At 38.0% G+C, this 24,381-nt stretch overlaps 1 protein-coding gene and 1 non-coding gene across 2 annotated transcripts; both read left to right on the top strand.

The window, feature by feature from the left end:
* The first annotated feature begins 943 nt into the window (after positions 1-943).
* Positions 944-21,628, top strand: LOC116882255 (dynactin-associated protein-like). Its single transcript, XM_032882561.1, has 4 exons — positions 944-1,000; positions 14,237-14,365; positions 17,759-17,923; positions 20,953-21,628. Exons 2-4 carry the CDS (start codon positions 14,309-14,311, stop codon positions 21,382-21,384), a joined length of 654 nt encoding a protein of 217 aa, XP_032738452.1. The 5' UTR covers positions 944-1,000; positions 14,237-14,308; the 3' UTR covers positions 21,385-21,628.
* Positions 15,952-16,057, top strand: LOC116882263. Its single transcript, XR_004385599.1, has one exon. It is a non-coding gene; the product is annotated as a U6 spliceosomal RNA (small nuclear RNA).
* Positions 21,629-24,381: the final 2,753 nt, after the last annotated feature.

The following is a 24,381-nucleotide window of genomic DNA, read 5'->3' as shown; positions in this document are numbered from 1 at the left end:
GGCAGGCTCCACCTACCTCCTGTTTACCTTCCTGGGAAGTTTCACTGTCTGCCTACTCAAACCAGGCCCCTCTACCCTGCCCCTAAGATGGGCTGTCCCCCATAATATTCAGAAGAGAACATTTCCTGAGGGATTGGTTTGGATAATAGGCCAGAAATGCAAAAACAAGCACATTAAAAAAGAAAAGAAAAGAAAAGCAAAGCAAAGCAAAGCAAAGCAAAGCAAAGCAAAGCAAAGCAAAGCAAACAAAAAATAACAGTAGGGACAGTGGCCTGATAGAAAAGAAAAGAAAAACAAACAAAAAAACAAGTGGGGACAGTGGCCTCATAGACTTTGAAGATGAATGGGATTTATTTTATGAACTGGAAGATTTTTATGACTTGGATGTATAACAGCTTTATGTAGTTTATGAACTAGTCTGCTGAGCCTCACCCAGTCAATGTCCCTACTTAAGTGAATACTCTACAGTATAGTTCTCTTAACTACATTTACTGCTACTAATTTGGTTGATACCAAACCTTTCCTACTCCTTAATTGCCCCTTACTGTTAAGTATTTTAGTACTATTGTATTTTAATTATATATTTCTGACTCTATTTTGTTACTTTGAAAGAATAGACTTGTTGACTTTTGTTCTTACAGAGGAATTGTGTCAATAATGATCTTCCGCTATCCCGTGATACTGAAATAAGACAACATTCTTTTTTTTTTTCCCGTTAAGAGCTATTTTGATCAGTGGAATAAAATATAACTTACATGAATAAATAGGTTATATTAGTTGGGATAGTTTTACTTAGGATGTTCAACTCGGTGAATTTCCTGTTTTCCAAATGCTTAGTTCCGGTGGCCATTCTCAAGTCTAGGTGACCGGAAACTCACAGCACAGTACCTCAGTTTCCACCATCAGTTGATGTCAGTGATGATGCTGGCACACGTGTCGCCAGCACCTGGGGACTCCTGGATGCTCACGATGTCCAAAGGGAGACCTCTGTCATGGACAGGTAATGCTTTGGTTACATATAACCACCATTTCTGTGCAAAAAAATTGAAAAAAATCAATTTATTATCAGTAGAGTGCACAGAAAGGGTAAGCAAGGAAGGATTTGTGAGGGCTTGCCTTCTAAGAGCCACTGTTCTTTGGGAATAAAAATGCACACAGGTAGAGGATAGTAGAACCATCAAAGATGATAAAGCAATTTTGGGGACCCCTGTTTTATGTGGGTTAAGTAAGTGTGAAAAGAGTCAATATTCTACAATGAAAGACCTGTTTTGCAAAAGAGTCATAGGTGGGAAACAATGTGTTGTGTTTAATGCTCCAGGGCTACTTTGTGGTGGTTGGCCTCACTGTCCTTCCCTCCCACCTCTAAGACTGACTATAGCCCTTCTTTTAGCCCTTCTGTCTTCAGTCCTCCCACACCCTGCTTTGTCTTCTCTCCTTGGTGACTGGCTTCAGATCTGTGTTTCTGACTGCATATTCACCTGGCTTTATGGCCATGTCTCTTACCTCTAGGGAGAAATCTGATCTTGACTGATTATTGATGGTGTTCAGCTGTTTAGTTGGGTTTTCTGGGCTCCAGCATTCACCCCACCTGGTACCACCACCCTGCTTAGAGGCTCATTAAGAAGGGTCTCAGTTTAGCTCTCTTTTTTAAAAAAATAATTTTTAAAAATCTTAATTTCAGTATAGTTAACATATGGTGCTATATTAATTTCTCATATACAATATAGTGATTCAATAGTTCTATACATCACCCAGTGCTCACCACAAGTACACTCTTTAGTCCCCATCACCTAGTTCACCCATTGCATTCCCCCCCCACCCGACCCCGTAACCATCAGTTTGTTCTCTAGAGTTAAGAATCTGTTTCTTGGTTTGTCTCTCTCTGAACTTAACACTTGGCACAATATAAGAGACCTTTTAGGTCTGAGAGCAAAGGGAGAATGAATGACCGTGATCTGGTGGAGTTACTTAATATGACTTCTTGCTTGCCAATGTATCTATCACCGAACAGAAGGAGATGTAGTTACCATCTGGTCTTTCATTGTTTAACAGATGGGGGAAACATTGTTCTGGAAGGGCCACATTTTTGCAAGGGTTCAAGTGTTAAGTTAGTGGTGGACTAGGCTGCGTGCTCAGTTGTGTTGCAAGGTTCTAGTCTGCCTGCCCCTCATCCTGCTCCTGGTTTGATTCAGACCCCAGCATAGATCATGACTATTCTGAGTGGTGAGGGCAGTCATTGATTTTCACCAATGCCTCAACCCTGTGGGACAAAGTGACATTTGGTGACTGTTGGTGCTCCTTGTTCCCTGGCTTTGTGCTTAGTGTCTGTTTCTCTTAATTGACACCCTGGACATCCAACCTGGGGCTTCCTTCCCAAAATTGAAGCCCATGTTTTCTAGCAGTGAAACACATTCCATTCCTTTCCAAGGTGTCAGCCATGTGCTCCTCTCTCCTATTGCCCTGAGCTCAGTTATAAGAGCAAACGACAGTGAGCTAATCACAGATTCTAAAATTGAGCAAGTGTCAGGAATTGTACCAAATATGTTATATACACTATTATCTTCTTTCATCCTTACAATTATCCTTGGATAGAAGTCTACCTTTTCTTGTGAAGAAATAGGAGCTTAGGACATTGAGGAAATTGCCAGGTATTGGCCTATTTATGAATCAGATATAAAAGTCAACCCTGAATCTTTAGAATCCAAAACTCTGATTTGGAAAAATCAGAGTTTAAAATAATTTAAAAAATAAAATTGCAACCTCTTTTTGATTCTTTCCCCGAAGACTGCTGGGGTAAATGTTATTCACCACCTTAGAGATAAATAAGCAAAAAACCAAACCTCAAGACTCAGAGGAAGGAAGAAACTTGCTTTTGATATCAGGGCTTTTGGATTTAAACTCAAATTTGACTCCAGACCTTGCATTCTTTTTGTTTTTGTGCTGCGTATCCGGGAACATTAATAAGCAATATTTGCTGCTCTGTCTTCATTATCATCATCTCACAGATCCTTCTACAGCATTGACTACATGACCAGCTGTGTTCTTACCACATGGCATGTATTACTTGATTCTGGCCTCAGAACAGCCCTGTGACAAAAGCCCTGTGGTCAGGCTGATGGCACAGGCTCAGGGGTTTGAACGGAGTGGCTTCAATCACTCAGGAGCCTGGCCCAGTGTCCACTGCCTAACTTGTTGATGGTTTGGAAGTTACAGCACTGTTTGATTTGCACAAAGCTCCATGTTCGTCCTGTAAGTCAGGTGTCTTTATTACCAGCATCCCACAGACAAAAACACACACTTAGAAAGGATAATGTAATGGAAGCAGCCAGCAGGAGCTGGACTCCAATGAGGACAGTCCTGGCCAGAATTTCATGCTGCCAGATAGTAAATCGAGTTGAAATGTTAGCCAGAGAACGTGTCGGGATCAATACCGGAAGGCTCCAAAGAAGCCTATCAGTGGGACCTGTCAGGTACTGTCAGGATTAGAAAGGAGGGGATTTTATTCAATCTTTTAGTAGTCCTCTGATATAGGCAGCCTCCTACATTTGTCCTGATTTCACTTTGGGTAGATGTAAATGTTTAGCAAATTTCCATCAACTCCTTTTTAAATTTCTTAGTTTGAGAGGTGTACATCTGAGAAGTTTCTTTTCCTAATGTTAGGCAAAGCATAATACCAGTCCTTTCCTAGAATAGAGGCTTAGAGATTAAGCCCAATATTTATTACTAGAAGACTTTCCAAATAATATTGATGATTATATTTTTTATTTTATTTTTTTTAAAGATTTTATTTATTTATTTGGGAGAGAGAGAGAAAGAGCGAACACAAGTCGGAGAAGCAATAGGGAGAAGCAGACTCCCTACTAACTAAAGAGCCCGATGTGGGGCTCAATCCCAGGACCCTGGGATCATGACCTGAGCCAAAGGCAGATGCTTAACTGATTGTGCCACCCAGGCATCCATGCAGAATGTCTATTGACAACAAAAATGAGAACAACTTCCTTAATATTGATTTGGTATATTATTTTTAAAAACTTTTCTTTAGCAGTGATAATATTCCATAAAAGAAACCTAATAGGACTGTATATTCAATTTCTGTTTATGTGGCTATGTGTTCAGTTGAAGGGGGAGTGATTAATATTGTGGCAGCAGGTCCCAACAGAGGGTAGTGCTGGTAGTGTTAGAGGCTTTTGTCATATTAGGCAAAAGTGAAGTCATTGTTCCTATTTGTGATTATAGAGTAAATTGTAGAGTAAATTATTATGGAACTAGATACAGGTTCAGTTATCATACCGGTGGCTATTGCAGTCATTGGTTCAGCCTATAGTGGGGAAAGAGGCTGCCGTAGTTGTAGGTTCAGTAGAAATTGTGGAGCCTGCTGGTATAGGTAGAGATGCTAGTTCTGATGAAGTAGATGAACTTGACATAGTGCTAGCTATGGTTCTTTGTTCTGTGAGTGTGATATTGATGGCTGTTGAAATAATAGGGTTGACTGCAGTGGAGGAGTGCACAGCAGTGCCATTGTTGGTGCAGCTGTTGTGGTTGTAGCCAGTCTGTAACAACTTCAATTTCTACTGTATGTACAATCATAACAGCTACCACCACCACCACCACCATTTCAATAGAACCTACAGAACACCAACCATACTTCAACCGTACCTATTACCAGTCTCCACTAGCACATTAGCAGAAATGACAACCCCAACAGCAAGCATCATGTGTCAGCTGAACCTACAAGTAACACTATGTCAACTGAGGAGACACTTGTATGGAACCCACAACTACTACTGCTTCAGTTGAAACTACAGCTTCCAGAGGAACCACTACTTTCACCTGAAGCCATAACCATTACCAATGGAATTTACAAGCATAACCGGCATCACCACAAATGTACTTCTTCTGTTGTATCCACTGAACAAAGTACTGTCACAACCATTACCAGGTTAAATGAAATTGAAACTAGCATAGCTCTATTTGAAACTACAACTACCATAATTTGTACTGGACTGAAAACTAGAACTTCCACTAAAACGTCAATAAAATGGAGATCTGATAGATATAGAAAATAAATGAGATGGATTTGGTGTTGTGTCATTGATAATGGGCCAACTTGTTATTGTTGGAGTAGTTTAAGTTTTATGACTATAAGGTCCAGTGAAATATTTCTGTTGACCAAACAAACACTTGTGATAGCATTTGTAGATTCAAATTTGAGTATGAGTGACTGTGGGGATGGTTAGATGTAACATAATCAAGGTAGTAATTAAAGATTGGGTTGCTGGTAGAGAAGGCCATTGTAGTGTTTTGCCATGAGAGTTGTGGCATTAGCATTTACAGTAGAAGATTCACTGGAAGCGAAAAGAGTGGTTGTGCTGGTACTTGTTGTGGGCTGTATGTTTAGTTGAAATAGAAGTAGCTGTAGAAATTGTAGGCTCAGCTGAAGGAATAGATGTAGCTTAATTTGACATGATGATAGTGGTAGAGTTAGTAGACATTGTGATAGTTGCATTTTAGGTGAAGTAGGGTAAGAATTATGTTCACTTGAAGTACTATTAGTAGAGGGTTGAATTGAAATGTTGGTAATAATGGTAACCACGTAGTAGTAGGATCAGTAGAAGTTAAAGTTGTTGTGGATTTAGCTGAAGTGGTATTTCCTAAAGTGATTGTCAGGTCAGTTGAAGTGCTATTAAAATTAAAGTGAAATTTAAATTATAATCCTTGGAGTAGAACAACAAACAGTAACATCATACAAGTTCCCTATGGTTTCTGTAAGTTGGTATCCCACCAAGGGTCACAACAATTGGACTTCTGTCACCATAGATTCAACGTGCCTATTTTTAAACTTCATGTAAATGGAACCACACAGTACATGCAATTTTGTGTCTGACTTCTTTAACTCATCAGTAGATATGTGATTTGTGTGGGTGTCACAATTTTTTCTAGGCCCTGATAGTCTAAATGTCTGACTATGGGATTCCAAGTAGCTGTATGACCTGAGCTGTCTGTTATGAACTGATTCACCAAGTCGTGAAGTTGGGCATGTGTGGTGGTACACACCTTCAAGAAGGGATACTACAGGAGTCCCAGCTTCAGTAAAAGTAGACAAGGCATTTGTGCCTATGACTCAGAAGATGCCATAGAGCTCTGGGCAATTGTGGAAAATTGAGATATGGCATCTAACCTCTGGAAGGCTCAATCAGAGAATCCAGTATTTTGGGACAATCCATGTCCTATTTTGCAGATAACTATTCTCTATTTGGGACAGTTGCAGAGCCTTCTCTTGAAAGCATACACTGTGTCACTGGCCCAACTTCAATGACTTAGTGGATCAGATAAACCCATTATATCTAACAGCCAAAACATTCTAATGGGTTGATAAGGTGAGTCAGGAAACACATAAAGAAGTCATATATGGTGCCTCCAAAATAAAATAGGCCCACCAAGCAATATGCCATTAAGTTAGTGGACATGAAAAATAAAGCAACTGGCATTTCACTTCAGAATGTTATCTTATATGTATTTCCCCAGCCTACAGAAGGCTCTGCCCCCAGAGCTTTCCAGGGAGGGCAGTGGTACTGCCCTTCCTGATAGGATCTTTTTACTACATGATGGAAGGCTTTTCGTCTGGGTCCTCCTGAGGGAAGCAATCACAGGATAGGTCAGAAACTCATATGGCAAATTCAGTGCAACATATCTAGTCCCAAGCCTTTATGTTTTTAATTTTTTTTTTAATATTCTATCAAAGAAATTGTGTTGTTTAGGCTCCATTAAATGTAACACACCACTGTCTTGGTTTTATGCAACCAAATGAGCAACCATCAGTGCTACTCTGGGCTCCTCAAGCTAGGACATTAAATCTAGAACCTTGAATAGGTATACCTGTGTCATTACATTCAGCTCAATCCCATGTTAAGATCCTTTCTTTCTGGACCAGCACTCTCAGAATACACTCCCACACATGTTTCCTGTCCTTCTGTCAATGTTGTTTGGCTGTGTAATCCCATTTTCTAGGAAGTGGTCACGGAAAATAGCTTGAAATATAGATTATAATACCTTTCCATATTACTCATAATTGAGGACATAAAAGAACCTAATAGGTTAGCTCAACTAATTCACATATGACATCACGCTGGGCATTAAATGTATTATTTTTTAAAATACTTTAAATTACTGGGGCAAATGCATATGCTAAAATGTTAAACGTGAAAGAATATACTGTGTGTGTAGTGTGATCACAATTCAAAAAATGTATGGCTAAAAACCAGAGGCTTTCTAATTCCTGTACCATGAGAACAAGCACCTAGTTCTGAATCTCCCTACATTTATTTCTGATGTCCGTACAAAGTGGAAAAAACAGAATAAATAAAACAAAAATTTCCATAATAAACATCTATTGTATAACTCAAAAACAAAGAAGACCTATAAACTCCAACATACATGTACGTAGGGTGAAAAAAAGTTAAATCAGCAGAATATTTGTTGTAGTACACATGCTAGCAAAATTAGAAGTTTGACAACATGAAGTGTTAGCACTTGTGAAAAAATGAGAATGCTGTTATGGGAGTGGGTATTCATACCCACTTGGAAACAATTTTGGGAAGATGTGGTGAAGTTGAAAAAACACACACCTGATGATCCAGGAATTTCACTCTACATTACACATCTTCAAAAAAATTTTTTTTTAAAGATTTTATTTATTTATTTGAGAGAGAGGGAAAGAAAGAGAGAGGGTGGGAGGAAGGAAGAGGAAGGGGAAAGAATTTCAAGCAGACACCATGCTGAGTGTGGAGCCTGACGTGGGGCTCTATCCCATGACCCTGAGATTTTGACCTGAGCTGAAACCAAGAGTCAGACACTTAACTGACTGAGCCACTCAGGTGTCCCTCCACATCCTTTAGAAAAAAAAAAAAATTTAGAAAAATTATTATAAATGTTTCTAAGAAGACATATACTAGAATATTCATAACATCATTGTTTATAATAATGGAACCAAACCAATTTCTATCTCTAGGATAATGGAATAATAATTGTGTTATCTTCAATCAATGAAATACTATAAAACAGTGAAAATGAATGGGATAGAGTATCAGTGTCACATTTTATAAATGTACTCTGGGCCAAAAAAACCCATATTGTCAAAAAACACACTATGATAGGTTTCATATACATTTTAAAACATGCAAAAAATTACATATTTTTTGGAATATGTTAAAACATAGAAAAATATAAAGGAAATATAAACATAAATTGAGAAGAGTAGTTACCTCTGGTAGGAAGAAAGGGAACATGGGGATAAAGACAGAGATGGCCCTAATGAAATATAAAACATTTTTATTTCTGTGATATCATGGAAAGATATTTATTTGTTCTAGAGCTTCCTCAGTCCCATAGAGCCCCCATCTTCATCACCCACTCAACACCATGTAAGGCTGATGACATGAGCAAAGCCCCACCTTGGAACCGTGGGCCTGCTGGTTCTGCCCTGTCCACCACGCTCTGAGTAGGACTATGATGTTCCATCGCTCAGCTCTTGGATCTTATTCTAATCCCAGGTATAGGGTTGACCCCAAACTTCCATATGTTGTGCCTGAGTTTTTGCGTCTGAGAGATCACCAAGGAGCCAAGCACCGATGCGGTGCTCAGATGAGGGTTTATTCGACAAGCTTAAGCTTGGGCCCAAGTATACCCGTCACAGCAGAGTAGGGACTTGGACCCCGAGCTTAGTTAAGGCAGGGGTATTTATGGGTTCCTGTTACTAAAGCAGGGTGGGGATTCCTGGAACCAAAGCAGGGTGGGGGTCTCTGGAACCAAAGCAGGGTGGGGCTTACTAAAGCAGGGTGGGGGTCTCTGGAACTAAAGTAGGGTGGGGCTTCCTGGAACCAAAACAGGGTGGGGGTTACTAAAGCAGGGTGGGGGAAAGTTCAGCCCTTGGGCACAGGGGTCTGAGATGGCTGCCGGAGCTAAGATGGCTGTACTTACGCTAAGGCTAAACCTGAGGTGGAATGGCCTTCATTTTCTTGGCCTCCACATTTCCCCCTGAACAATTTTGACCCTTAAATCTTTAAGGTTGTTGAAGGTGGAAGGTCTCATCTTCTGTAACTTCTTCCTGCTAAGTAGGGGCGTAGAGTTGTCCCTACCTACTCAGATCAACATTGATCAGTTGGGGAATGCATAGGGGAGTTATGAAAGACAGAGGCAGCTGAGTCCAGAGGTTTAAATCAATCATTAAAGGAGAGAGGGACTGTTTAAAGTGCTAACCTGAGTAGGTCAGAACCCAAGAAATATTTTGTGATAATCTGGAACATCAAGATGGCTACACTTATGTCAGGGCTAGACTCGAGATGGGTACAGCCTTGTTTTCTTGGCCTCCACACATAGGCCCCATTTCTGACAACCAAGGTATGATTCCTGACCTTACAAGTCCCAGTTTCTCTCTTTGCCTCACCAGGTAAACCTGAGATTTTCTTAAATTATGATTCTGAGTTCCCACTCTAATAACTGGTCTATTTCTTGCAATTGCTTAATGAGGCCTGGAGCCCTAGGCTGTTCTTTCATGTGCATGCCTGCAGACTGCAGACCTTTTAGCAAACCTCAACTCCTAGATCTAAGGCCCTGCTGGACATGTCTGCACAGCTGCTAGCAGCCCCCCCACTTTGAATCTCTTAGATGCCTGAGTCCTGCCATTTGTCTGATGTTTGTCTAGAACATGCAGGGTCATGGACATTGAGCTGTGTCTCCATCCTGGGAATTACCAAATGTTACTTGGAACCTGATTTCCAGCACACTCTATCCTTCTGGGCAGGTCTAATTCCAGATGATAGCACCACCCTGGCCTTGCTTACAGTAAACATCCATACTTCCCTAATTATCTTGACATATGTCACCAGAGTCTCTAAAGGTTCAACAGTTGTATGATCTTCCCAATAAATTTAGCCTCAAATTTTCTTTCACCTTTTCTCTGCAACCTTCTTTTGGCACAGTATGGTATATATTAGGCAATCAACAATGCCTATAGATAACAGAAGAATGGGAAGTCTGAGATTCTGAGGTCCACACACTCTAATTTTTTTTTGTTTTAAGAGAGAATGCTTGTGAGCAGGGTGGGGTGGGGGGAGAGGGTGGTGCAGAAGGATAGGGAGAGAGAATCTTAAGTAGGCTCCACACTCAGCATGAAGCCCCATGTAGGGGCTTGATCTCATGACCCTAAGATCATGACCCTGAGATCATGACCTGAGCCGAAATTAAGAGTCTGTTGCTTAGCCGACTGAGCCACCAGGTCCCCTATACCCTCTAATCTTAACTTGGATTTATAAAAGTTCACTTAAAGCATATGTGTCTCATCAGGAAAGTGAGAATAATAATACTTAATTCTTGTAGGTGTTATAAGGATTGTCTATGAGCAGTGTGGTATACCTATTGGAATAGGCATTAATATTCCTGTAACGTTAATAATATTATGTTAATAAAATCTTATGTCAGGGGCTGTCCAAGGTACCATTGTTTGCTGCAGTCCAGCAAAAGTTGAAACTTTTAAATTCTTTTATTCATTCTTTTATTCTTCTTCTCTCCATTTTAAAAAAGCCAGTTATAAGAGTCAGTTTACCAACTGAAGACTTTATAAATTAGTATTTCAGAGCAATAAGAATAAGGAAGGATGTATTTGTTATCTTTAAAAAATTATAAAATTTCTACAAGCCACATATGTAGTCCCTCATAAGAAGCGCTTAGGTGAGATGTGTTTTATAATTCAGATTTTTAGAAGTCTTATAAAGGCAATATGAAACATTATACAATACCCCCATCAGGACTGTGATAGAAAACCTGCAATAGATATCGGTATTTTTGTAATTAAGCTTGTGACTTATCATGCCAAATTTATTAAAGGCTAAAAGTAGCCTTGTTAGTTTTGATTAACTTTTGCTGCCAAACAAATTTATGCCAAATATTCAAAATAATGTTTTCAAAGGCTTTTCAATTTTGGAATTGTGAATTAAGGATTGCAGACCCATATTTTGAAGAAAGAATGGTTTAATTTTGGGTGTCTCCAGACATAGCAGGACCAGAGTTTAAGGCCATTGAAGGAACAAGGAAAAATTTGGCTTGGTAAAAAAAGAGAACTTCCAGGGGCGCCTGGGTGGCTCAGTGGCCCGCATCAGTCTCTCTGCTCAGCAGGGAGCCTGCTTCCCCCCCCTCTCTCTCTGCCTGCCTCTCTCTGCCTAGTTGTGATGTTTCTCTCTGTCAAATAAATACATAAAATCTTCAAAAAAAAAAAAAAAAGAGAACTTCTGAACCGTGAAGGTCATCATAAAATGGAATACCAGACCTTGCAAAAGCCATAAATTCCCAGTCCCTATGGTCAAACAGAGATGCGTTATGCAGTTTCTGTTTATTCTGTAGAAGCCGATGTATTTACCGTGATGGAAACAACTTCCCATCCTACAAAACACACATATCTTGAAATAAATAAAAAAGAACATTCTTTGTTTAAACAAAGCTATTACAATTTAAATAAAATTGAAAGTTTAAAGCCAAGCATTCAATAAACGAAGGGTAGGGGGTCAATAAGGGTCTTCTCTGTCTGAATCAATACTGTCTGGATCCCCAGGTTTGAGACATGTGTTAGGTGCTCAATAAACAGTTGGGAATAAGTTAATGAAAGACCATGTTTGCCAGTATAAACATATTTAAAATTTGTAAGTACATTTCAAATCTGTAATTAAGAAATTCAGTGGCATGCATTAAAGCATGGTTTTCTCCTGAAGTTTCTATTTTTAAGTAAGGCTAATTATTCTAACTCCATTGTTTTACTGAAATACTTTTTAACTACTTTTGACTCAGGGAAGGAACACTTGCTATGGAGATTGAGTCAGCTTTGATAACTGAATAAAGAACACCCTGATAGTGTTATGATCACCATATATAAAACACATTTGCTTAAATTTTCAGTGTTCTTTTTTAACTTTAAATGATTGCTTCTGATTGCTTTGATGATAAATATGATAGGGCACTTTGGAAATATATTTTTGTCCCTTTTTTTCACAATGGTCTTTCATTCTTTTGAATTATTTGGGTTATAAATCTGTATTTTACTTAGGCTTGAAATCCTGCCTGATTGCTTATTTTTAATGCCAATAACAGAATGAAAAACAAAATGTAATAATCCCTTTCCCTAAAATATCCAACATATTGGATCTCATATTATAAACTGGCCAAAGAAGTAATAATCAAAGCATAGTGAAATTTCAGGCAAGAAAGATTTGTTTGAGTAACATGATTTAAAAAAAATAGTTTTGACTTAGACTCTCAGTTAACAATGCAATTCACCTATTAGATGAATAAGAATAGAACTTCCCGCTAAAGATTAGTCAGCTATCAGGGTGCCTGGGTGGCTCAGTGGGTTAAGCCTCTGCTTTTGGCTCAGGTCATGATCTCGGGGTCCTGAGATTGAGCCCTGCATCAGGCTCTCTGCTCAGCAGGGAGCCTGCTTCCCCCACTCTCTCTGCCTGCCTCTCTGCCTACCTGTGATCTTTCTCTCTGTCAAATAAATAAATAAAATCTTTAGGAAAAAAAAAAGATTGGTCAGCTATCAAACAATTCCCTCAACTACTGTCAGTCAGTGAGAATTTCAGGTTTCTTTTTGGCTATAAATCCTGTGAATGAAGACTTTTTATAGGAGATTTTGACAGAATGAGAGATACCCATGCTTTCTGTTCTTTATAACAATCCAGATGTGTTTTGTTTTCTTCTGTTGACCTTTGGATGGAGGCATTCATGAGAATTGTTAATAATCCACGCTGAAGAATTGTTTTCCACAAAATAAACAAAACTCTAATATTTACATGGTAAATTTAGCTTTGGGACAATGTGTTGTTTAATTTTGTGGCTATTTTAAATAAATTTAATATTTTCTATGTTTTTCTTCCAAGCTTTGGAACTGAACCTTGTTGCTACTTGTAGATGGATTAAAGACTGTGAGCATGAGATCAAGGGATAGAGTAAACTTTCACTCTCTGTGCCATTGCTATAATGTGCAGATGCTGTCCAAAATAATGGAGTTCTTCCTACACCCCAGCTATGTTGCACTAGTACCAAATTAAAGTAAGTGTCTCCTAAGAATATAAGTATAGTGATATTTTGAAGCAAATATAGTCAAGTTTATACCCCTTGTTTGGAATTTTATCATTCTGATTTTCAAAGAAATCAGTTCACTAGAAGGTCATGTTTAATATTATTAACATCTTTGACCCATGTATATCCTTTGTAGTCCATGGCCATACATAGGCATCCTTGGTTTTGTTTCAACAGGAGTAAGAGTAGTCATTATGTTTTTACTCCTCCTTAGAACAAATCCCTTCCCAGCTTTTCAATTCTTTGGTTGTTTTTCTATGATCTCTGTGTCCTAAGGTTTGATGCTACGTTGTTTCAGATCCTGTAAAGCTACTTAAGCTGAAGCTGTTGAATACGTTTATAAGATAAATTTCAAAGGATCAAAGAATCCAGAATCTAAAAGTGTCAGATACAGAATGCACAGTGGTGTGGTCTGTTTTGTTTGCTACTCAACTTTTTGTACTAGGAAAAGTCCCTGGCACACTTTAGAAACTCAGTATCCTCAACTATTGAGTGAATAAATCAATAAAAGTTCATCCTTTTTCAGTTTGAGACAAATTAGATTTCCTGACAAAATGACAACAAAAACTCTTCCTCAAGATTTTCAACATTCTATCATTCCTTTGGCATCATTGCCTAGGCTAGGAAGATTATAATCATTTTTAAATGCATGTTAATTCCTGAGTAACTGCCCAAGTAGACTTCCAGACACCAGCTTTGAGACTGAAAAGGTGAAGCCATCCTAAGGTCATGGGTGACTAAGAGATGGTGCCCACAAAGGCAAGAAAGCATTCATGCTTGAGTAAAGAAAAAACAATGGGAAACTTCCAACTCACAACTTTTTTTCTTTGGTTGGTCCTAAAATAGAAGACATGTGTCTGAAAGATGGGGCCAAAGGGAAGAAAAAAATTTGATTATGTAAGATTTTCAAAGTTCCTTTCTCTCATGAATGTTGTTGAGGGAGTAATCACAGTAGTGCTCAGAGGCTGTATTGGTTTTCTGTGATTAACACTTCATTTCCCTATAAAGTAGATTCCACTTTAATGCATAACTACTTATTACTTAGTTTAATCCTCACCTGCACTGATGCATCAGAGTTGATTTTCCACTAGTCATTTAAATTATTTCTCAGGTCGCAGATATAAAGGGCTGCACAGGAATTGAGAAATATCCTTGGAGTTAAGCCTGTGGTGGAAGCACAAGAATGGACAGAAAGCATGGAAAATATGTAGTAAATGTTGAACGCTCTGAAAACCAGTCTGTGAGTATTGCTGCCCTATTTTAATACTTTGCCTATATTGCCATCTGATTTTCAGCCTTTAAAATCAATGAATCTCTTTACTACTACATGGTCAATGTCATAATTTTGCATTATTCTCTAAAATGAAGAGTAGCCATGTATTAAATTCTTCTGTTTCAACTTTTCATGTTATATTCTTCTGTATTTTACTTTAGAAATTGTTTTGTATATTTGCTAATTTAAAGCATTGGCAATGTTTCCATTACCACGTGATACACAAATAAATCCATCTAACTTTCTGTATTCACCATTGTGGAAACATGAAGCTCCAATGATATCTTTGGTTTGGTTTTGAAGTAATATTTTTACAGTTTGAATCTTCACTTTTATATACTAAACCCGTTAGAACTTAGATATCTAAATATGCTGAAAATCCAAATATTAATCTTGGATCTTGTCATGAGGCCTAAGAAAGAAATCCTCTAAAAATCCCCACTTTGTATAAAATGTGGTCATTTTATCTGTCTTCCAATGTTTTACATCGAGAATCAAGCCTTCACTGTATATCTGTAAGTGCTTTTCATATCTGAACAAGTAACCTTTGATATGAGAACGAAGGATGGAAGTGTGCTACAAATTAAAATAGTAAGTTAAAATTCACTGCCTGAAGAATGAATGAAATATTTTTGCTTTGCAATTTGGAGCTATGGCAAATAGCCTGTATTAATTGCCTACAAGATAAGCCAAAGAAGAAAGTCTTGGCTCTGTAAGTGTTAGGTGAACAAAAGATTCTCCTGGAGAATTTCTGGTGTACCAAAAGAAAGGGGGCTTGTCCCTTGAGTCATCATACAGAGGACTCTCCTGAAGCTGTTCTCCTTGTCACTCGGAGTTTGACACTCTATGATTGGATCTTCAGGATGCCTGAGTACTCAGATGGGAAAAAAGAATCCCTTTCACCAGGTACTCATCATCTGCATAGCTTCTCTAGATAAAAACAGACTTGAAGATGTTTACAAATATTATTTTGAGTTGTTTTTATAGCATATATCTAGATAGGTGGCTGACTATTTCACTTTATTATGGATATTTAAAGTACAGTTATAAAAGTATTTTTCTCTTAAGACCAAATTCAGTAATGAAGTTTAAGAATTATTTGAAGACTATAAGCAAAAACAAAATAAATGTTGGTGTTTGGTTTTTCTGTTGGGATATATGAGATCTGAAGTCAGTCCTTATGAAGTCAGGAGGAAAACCCAAAGAACTCTTTTTGGTAACTATAGCTAATTCACTTCAGTTGCCTGTGGTCATTTAGCTAAGGCTGATTATCTGATTAAACATTTGCAGCTCTTTAACTGTTCCAATTTTGTGTAGAGACTCCACCTCTGCTAAGAGCCAGAGCAACATAACACAGTAAAAATTATTACTTGGGTTGCAATATTACTGCAAAGCTGAGCCTAGATCATAGGTTCTCCACACTAAGTATAAATACCACCCATCATTTTTCTTCTTTGAAAGGACTGATTCCATCAGGGCCAGAAAGTTCTGGAAAACTGGCCTGGTGAGTGAATTTTACTTTGTTTACAAAGTTCATTAAAATATTTAAGTTCGTGCTCACTTTGGCAGCACATATACTAAAATTGGAACGATACAGAGAAGATTAGCATGGTCCCTGTGCAAGGCGACATGCAAATTTGTGAAGCATTCCATATTAAAAAAAAATATATATATATATATATATATTTCAGTTCAACAGCCACAGGCAAACTGGATAATAACTAAGGCATTGGTACTTAGCAAAATAAGCAAGGTTGTTATTAAAGGTAAGTCCAACACTGCTCAAATTTATCTATTGAATAACATGGAGTTTGTTCAGTTTTATTCAATAAAACATATGGTTGTTTTCTTTATTTCTTTGATATAACAGAAAAATATAACTTTGCAAACTCTTTACTGCCAGAGTATTCCATCTTATCTACATTGAATAGCAATCATATTTATTTTTTGTGTTGTTCATGGTTGTTCTCAATGGACCAGTAAGCACATACAATACAATTCTAATCTGACAGTTTTATGGAACTCATGAGTTGATGGACCAGCAATTTTTATAGCTATTTAGTAATGGGCTATAAATCAACATGACCCAAGACAACTAGTTCTAGCAACAGTAGGAATAAAAATGCTGCTGCTACAACTACCGCTACTACCACTGACAGCCAACACTTACAGAGTACATACAGACGTTGCTCTAACCCTCTTCCAGTATTTACTCACTAACCCTCATAGCAAATCTACAATGGGTAGTTTTAGGTTTTGCCTTTGGAAGATGAACAAGGAGTGGCAGAGATGCCCTTGACTCACAACAGAAAGAAACATGATTCTATGAGACGAAGATCCCCCTACAGTCCTGTGTAGTTTTTGAGGTGTAACAAAACTCTTAGCCCAGTTCCATAATTCCTGAGCTTAATCCTCTCCCATTGTTGTTTCACCTTGTTCTTTCCCTTTCTAAAACACCTCTTCCCCCAAATCTTTCCTACTGAGCTCAACCCATTTTTAATCCTTATTGCCCCCTCTCTCAACAATATTTTGCAATTGTTATGCCTCCCTGTTATATTAGCATATAAACTTCCTAAGAGTAGAGACATTTTTGTTGTTGAGAACTGCATTTACATGACTATATGTCCAAGAGGAAGTCAGCATAAATTTATCACAAACTGACAAATAATTTGTCTTCTGTCTCTTTGTCATGGGCATGCAGGTTCCATTGCATAGATGGAAGGAGTCTTTTTGTTTGAGAATTTTTCATTAGTATAGTGTAGATTAGTTGACACTATATTAATATCTTGCCATAGTTTGGTATAATAACATACTATATACAATAGAGTGGAGTGGAAAGTACACTGGCCTTATGACTGGAAGGTTTGAGTTCCAATGCTTGCTATTATGTCATTATGGGATGATGGTGATGATGATAGTGATGATAATAATAATAATAACCTCACCTCTTTTGGCGCTAATATTTTCATTTCCCAAATGACCTAAACAGGTTGTACCTGATAAACTGCAAGAATTTGGCTCTAACATTCCATTCCTTATAGGAATAGAGACTTCCTAATATATGCTTCACCTACAGCAGCTTGCAACATGAAGGCATTTAATAATGCAAATAATATTGTAGAGAAGATGTGATGTACATACATTCCTGATCTGGAACATTGGTAACGTTTTTATAATGCAACATGTAATAATCTGTCTAGATTTTTTTGGTCTTCAGAATATAAGAAGAAAACATTCCTTTTAAAAGTTTTGTTATGCTTTATCCCTTTTAAAAGTGATACTCTTGATTGTTTGATAGAAGAATTTACTTTAGAAATGCAACACCATGGCTTCCTATTCACTTGTGCTTTATTTCTCTAGCCAGTCACATGTTCAGATGACCAAGAGGCTCACAGCTCTGCATGCTGGCATCGACCTTCAAATGACACAACCGGTCATATCTCTTCCAACTTAACTGGACTGTATGTGAGCCCAGGAGTCCTTGTACACTCACGATGCCCACACATAGAATTATCTAATACACAGGTAATGTTTTATATAGCAGCTTCTACCCAGGTTGGAATGTGTTCTATACAGGGACGTATTTGTTCTATTCTTTCTCAGGAAATATATTTGATCATTTAATTCACCCGCATTCATGTTAAGCATCTGCTGTATTCTCAATATCATTATAAGTCACTGTGAGGCAATTTGTAAGAATAATAATATCTGATAATTCCTGTTTTCTAAGAGCTGAGCCTAGATCTAGTTGGGGACTCAGATATTCTAGTTGGGGACTCAGATATTTGCACAGATAGAAAATATATGACAAAAGGGAATAAATGTGAAGTATAAATGTAGGTGGGGAGAGGCAGAGGAGCATATATGCTGACAATGTAGGGTTTATACACAAACTAGTGTGTGATGGGAGACTGTATCATATTCAGAGTTTCAAGGGTCTTACTCAGTTGGTGATCTCCTTATTTTCTTCTACTATTCTAGCCTCTTCTACTATTCTAGCCTCTATATATGCCATATATGTTTCACATTCTATAAATTTCTTTAATCTGACCTCTGACGCAATTGACCTTAACATAGAAACCTGACTCTGTTCTCCAGATACCTTCCACTAGCTTTGGAGACTAGATCCAGCTCTCTTTGGTTCCTGACCTTATCCATTGGCTGAATTAACTTTACCTCAGGACTTCAATCCTATTATAGAAATTTGACCTCTACCATAAATTACTTATTCTACTTGAAAGTTTGTTTGGGTTTCCCTGAGTCTCGAATTCCTACCCTCTGTTGCTTAATCTTGCCATAGAGAGTCCGAACCTTGTTTCTTGATTCTGGATAAAAATATAAACTGTTCATACTGTTGCTGAGACAATGTACAAGAATGGATGAACTCAGTAAGATGGAGTTAGAACATGTTCCTTCTTATTGGCAGAGGCAAACTAATTTGTGTAATCATAGTATTGAGAAGTCTTAAATAACATCTAGTCTGCTACTTTTTAACCCCAGCTGCATTTTAGAGTTTTTTAAGAACTACCAATGCCTGAGCTCCACTCATTTCGTTAATGTCTATGGCTGCTTTAAGACTCCATTGGCAGGTTGCCGTAATTGCGACCAAAATTGTATGGCTCACAAAGATGAAACTATGCACTATCTGGCCCTTTTGCTGACCCTAACCTAGAGTAAAAGAGACAAGGACCTGGGAATGTGAACAATAAAAGCTGAGCATGGATATTGAGCCTATAAAAGAAACTGGGAAGATTCTGGTTGGCGGGGGGGTGGAGGTTAGGAGGAAACCAATGAGAAAGGAATATCATAGAAGGCAAAGGAGGAGACTGTTCAAGACAGGAAGGATGGTCTTCAGAGGCAAATGTTACTGAGGGCTTGCGTACGGTGCAGGCTAAAATATGTCAGTTAGATCTGAATGAATGAATGTCATTGGTGACTTTAGTAAGAGGTATTTCAGTGGCATGGCAGAGGCAGAAGCCAGACAGGATTGGGTTGAAAGGTATGCAATGGAGATGTTGCATTTAGATGAGTCTCAAGAAATTTCATTTTCCAGAGAAAGAGAAATGGAAGAAGCTAGAGAGGAATTTGGAATCAAAGGAAACTTTTTGTTTGAGATGGAAGAGATTTGCCTGTATATAAATGTTAAAAGGAAGAAGCCATTTAATAGGAAAGTGGTGAAGTATTTAGTCCCAGAGGAAGAATGAAAAAAAAAATTGTTGCTAAGAGTGGAGAAGGAGGGCTGAGGGTGGGGGGAGGATGGGGAGGGGTGTGATCCAAGGACGGATTGGTAGATCTGCTTTAGGCAGGAGGAGGGGACAGCTCCTCTGTGTCAATCAGGGAAGGAAGAGAGGTGGGGCCCAGGCATACTTAGATTTGCAGATTTGGTACCTAGTGCGGCTTTCAGATACTTGCCATCTGATGGTTTCAAATTTCCCAAGGAAGTAGAAAAGAGGTGAAGTCATTTAATGGGAATGAGGGGGTCAATTTGTGTGCAAGGGTTGGTGGGTGGAGGTTACAAGTTTGAAGAGAGAGAAGATTGAGAAAGATTTACGATACGAGAGAGTATCTTAGATAAATGTAATAGGATGATGGAGCCAGTACAGAAAATCTATTCAAGAATGGGAATCATACATTTATATTGACTCTGATTAGCCTGGGTACTTGACTTTCCCTGACAGTGTGGCTGCTCAAGGCAAATCCAGAGAAAACAATCATTTATTTGCCAGCTGGAGGAATGATGAGAGAAGTGCAAGAGATTTTAGGGAATTAGTGTTATTGAAATAATGGACTATGGAACAAACGGTGGATAAGGAGGCATGTGAGTGAAACAAGATCTGCTGGGCCAATATTTTTGAATTATTATTAAAGATTGTATTTATTTATTTTAGAGTGAGAAAGAGAGACAATGAATGTGAGCAGAGGGAGGGGCAGAGAGAGAGGGAGAGAGAGGAAGAAAATCCTCAAGTGGACTCTTTGGTGAGTGTGCAGCCTAATGTGGGGCTCGATCCCAGGACTTTAGAGATCATGACCTGAGCTAAACCAAGAGTCAGACGTTTAACCAGCTGAGCCACTCATGTGCCCTGACCAATGATTTTAATAAGATGAAAGAAAGGTTGCTATAGGAGTAACTTAATAAATAAGTTGGAAGGAGAAGAGATGATGGTGAGAGCATAGGATTCTTGAGAGATTGAGTTTGGAAGTGGAACAGTTTGGGGTAATGACAATATCCAGTGAAGGACTGGGTGTATGATAGAGAATTCACCATTGGAGTGCTGTTCTGCTTATGCGAAAAGACAACGCTCTCTCCTTGCATCACTGGAAACTGGAATAAAAGAAGATGAGATATTGGTAGATTTTGATTTCTTCTAATGTTAGAGAAAGGGTGCAATTACTTTCATCTGGTTAAAAACTTGGACTTTAAGCTTAAATTTCTTCAGCGATATAGAGGGATTCTAATCATGTTAATGCACTAAGGTATAAAGAACATAAAAAAATGAAAAATCAGAAGCATTTTTGTTTTTCATTACTGATATTGCCATTTACACTCTTCTTAGGTAAAAGGAAATTGCTGTAATAACTGGTCTCTGTGGGAAGTCTTTTTGGCTTGTTTCTTAGCCTCTGTGATAACAACAGCAATTGGAGTACTCATAATATGCCTGGTGAACAATAGAGGAAGTGACAATTCTCCCATTACTAGCCAGCTACCCTCCAACAATGACATTCCCAGAATGACATCTACTACTACCAAACCTGCAGTGACCACCACTTCAACTGAACCTACAACTATAACCACTTCCACAGAATCTACAACCACTGCAATGTCCACTGAACCTACAACCTCCACAGCCCCCACCACCGCTACAACAGGACCTACAACCTTGATAGCCCTCACAGTCACTACAGCAGAATCTACAACCTTGGCAGGTGCCACCATCACTACAACAGGATCTACAGCCTCAACAGGTGTCACCAACACTGCAACATGACTGACAACCATCACTACCACTACAACCAGACTTACAAACACAACCTCAATCACCCCTTAAAGGAAACCCACAGGTACAACAGCTACCACTATCACTTTAACTGAACATACAACCATGAAAACTACAACCACCACTTCAAGTGAAACCCCAGCTAATGCCACTTTAACAGAATCTACAACTGTTGCAACTTCAGTAATAACAAATGCCGTTATAGCTTAATCTTAGTGGACAACCAAAACAGTTACTACATTTACCATCTCTTCAACTGAACCCACAGCTTGTCTTACTTCAGCTGAATCTACAACTACCACCCTTCTACTTCCCCTACAACTACTGTAACTGCCACTTAGTTTAGACTAACAGTGTTCATTGCTCTCCTTCAACCATCTGTAATCTTCACTATTCACCTAAAGTACAAATGCCACCATTCTCACTTTTCTAGAGTTACCATCATTTGCCAAAATGTTCTCTTCTGTGACAAGTTATGCTTTAGTTATGATCACTACAACAGCCTACAACCATCCTCCTCACTGGCTCTTCTCCAAAACTGCCTCTTCTCCAATATCTGCTGAATCTGTACCTACCGCCATCACTCCATTATACTTGTGGCAGCTACCATGGTGCCTGTTGAATAACAATAACTTAGTGTGCAATGGAATAATTATCTGAACTTTCACTAAATCAATACTTTAGGAGTTCCAAAAGTCTTAATACTGATTTTATTTTTAAAGAGCTGAACATTTATGCCATACAGATCTGCTTTTGTTTCTCTATTTCAAAATAATATAATTTCTATGGACAAGGTAACCCAATTTATTGAGAAAATCTTTTAAGAAATTTTATATAAAATTTCAGAGTAAAATTAGTCACTTAGATTTTAATATGTATTGGTTTCTATTCAGAACATAGCATTTTTCTATACACAAATTACATGCACAACGATGAACAAATTTTATATGTGGAGATTTAGACAAACATGTAGAGAAAATGTTAGAATTTAGAAATTTTTGTTATGGTGAAGTTTGTTTCTGCAGTTTCTCTTTAGATTATAATTACCCTGTAAGCAACCATATTTAGTTTGCATTAATCTTAGTGAAAGTACATTTGAATCTCTATTAAAATTTTTTTTGCAAAAATTTATTTGTAATTAAATACATATCTTAAGTCCCAACTATATACTAAAGTTTGGAAGATACAGAAGAAAGTAACAATGCAAATAAGTAGTAAATTCATTAATTTACACCCTGTTACTATTGAATTCTTAATAATTGTAGCAGGTTTAAATTATAATTGCTGATACCCCAATTATAATTGCTGATCTTAATCAGGTTCTTTAGATTGCAACTAGTAATCTATTACTTAAAAAACTTAAGAGGTGTTTGTGACATCGGGGCAGGTTTGAGAATCACCAGTTCAAAGATCATAGTATAGGAATCACATTAGTTAGTGTGGTATATATTTTAATTAAAAAAATTAAATATCAGTATCATGTTCAAGACATGCAAAAAAAAAAAAAAAGAATTGTAAACCTAGTTATGTGCAAAAACCCCCTTACTTGGTCAATTATATATATGATCAAGAGGGGAATGTTTTATTTACTACATTATATAAAAAATATTTTCGAGAAAAACATATTATAGCTTCTAGACAAACTAAATTATTTAAAATTTCTTAAAATTGGACCACAGTGGGGGAATCTGGGTGGCTCAGTAAGTTAAGCATCTGCTTTCAACTCAGCTTATGATTTCAGGGTCCTGGGATTGAGCCCCATGTTAGGCTCCCTGCTTAGGGGAGTCTGCTTCTCCCTCTCCCTCTGCCTCTCCCCCATCACTCATGCTCTCTCTCTCTTACTCTTTCTCAAATGAACAAATAAAATCTTGAAAAAAAAATTGGACCAGAGTGAATACTCATTGTTAATTCTTACTAGATGTTATTGTCATTATAGGTGCTTAGAAGAAATGATATTCTAGTAAATACATTAATTGAGATTTTTTTTTTTAAGATTTTATTTATTTATTTGACAGAGATCACAAGTAGGCAGAGAGGCCGGCAGAGAGAGGAAGGGAAGCAGGCTCCCTGCTGAGCAGAGAGCCTGACTCAATCCCAGGACCCTGGGATCATGACCTGAGCCGAAGGCAGAGGCTTTAACCCACTGAGCCACCCAGGTGCCCCATTAATTGAGATTCTTAATAATGCACATTGGCCTTTCCCCCTCTTCTTGCTGTTTTATGAGCTCTTTAAATCTTTGGATGAGATATTTAAAACATCGCTGATTAGACTTTTCAGTTTCTGACTTGGAGTTACATTTTGTGATTCTGTAACAGGTTTGCTCGTCATCAGAATGATAAATGATCCAAAGTTTAGTCACACTTGTAAATAGGTACATCTACAGCTTATTTGATAAAGAATGTTAACATTGACTTGGGCTGCAATATAATTGGTCCATAAGATATACACATTGAATAAAGAGATAAATGGTAGCTGGCTTGTGCTACACAAGAACCATGAAAATAAACCCTCTCTCTCACTTATTATTCCATCCCTCTAGCATTTTAGTAGACCCCAATAGATATTTATTTTAAATTTCAAATAATTATATTTGGTTTAGCTCTTAAATGTTATTAAAACATAACCGTGCATGAGTGATGATTCACAGGCACCTCGCTGAGGTCTTCGCTCTTTCCGCCATATCTGGGCTCAGCTCTGTGCTTGAGGGGAGGAAGATATGGACTCTGACCTCAAGGGGCTTATTCCCTAGTAGAGGATTTAATACATACAGGTGCAAAATACTAGCTGTAGCATGCCTTTGAACTCAATCAGGAACTCTTCTGAACCTACTTCATAATAACAGGGTTTGGAGTGAAGTTTTTCCGGTTTGTAGTTTTGCCATTTTTCGTACATTGATTCTATTGTTTGTTCATTTCAGTTTATTCATTCAACAAATATTTATTCAGTACCTATTGCATGTCAGGTTCTGGAAATATAGCTATAAATAAG

The sequence above is a fragment of the Lontra canadensis genome, unplaced genomic scaffold (genome assembly GCF_010015895.1).
Source record: "Lontra canadensis isolate GAN:19392208 unplaced genomic scaffold, GSC_riverotter_1.0 scaffold82, whole genome shotgun sequence".
In the NCBI taxonomy this organism is placed as follows: domain Eukaryota; kingdom Metazoa; phylum Chordata; class Mammalia; order Carnivora; family Mustelidae; genus Lontra; species Lontra canadensis.
This window is presented reverse-complemented; position numbering and strand designations above follow the sequence as displayed.

Excerpts from the sequence above, each read along its gene's own strand:
- LOC116882255 (XM_032882561.1), top strand. The coding sequence starts at position 14,309 with ATGGACAGAAAGCATGGAAAATATGTAGTAAATGTTGAACGCTCTGAA. Across the intron at positions 14,366-17,758 it reads AACGCTCTGAAAACCAGTCT|CCAGTCACATGTTCAGATGA; the intron begins GTGAGTATTGCT and ends TTATTTCTCTAG. Across the intron at positions 17,924-20,952 it reads TAGAATTATCTAATACACAG|GTAAAAGGAAATTGCTGTAA; the intron begins GTAATGTTTTAT and ends CACTCTTCTTAG.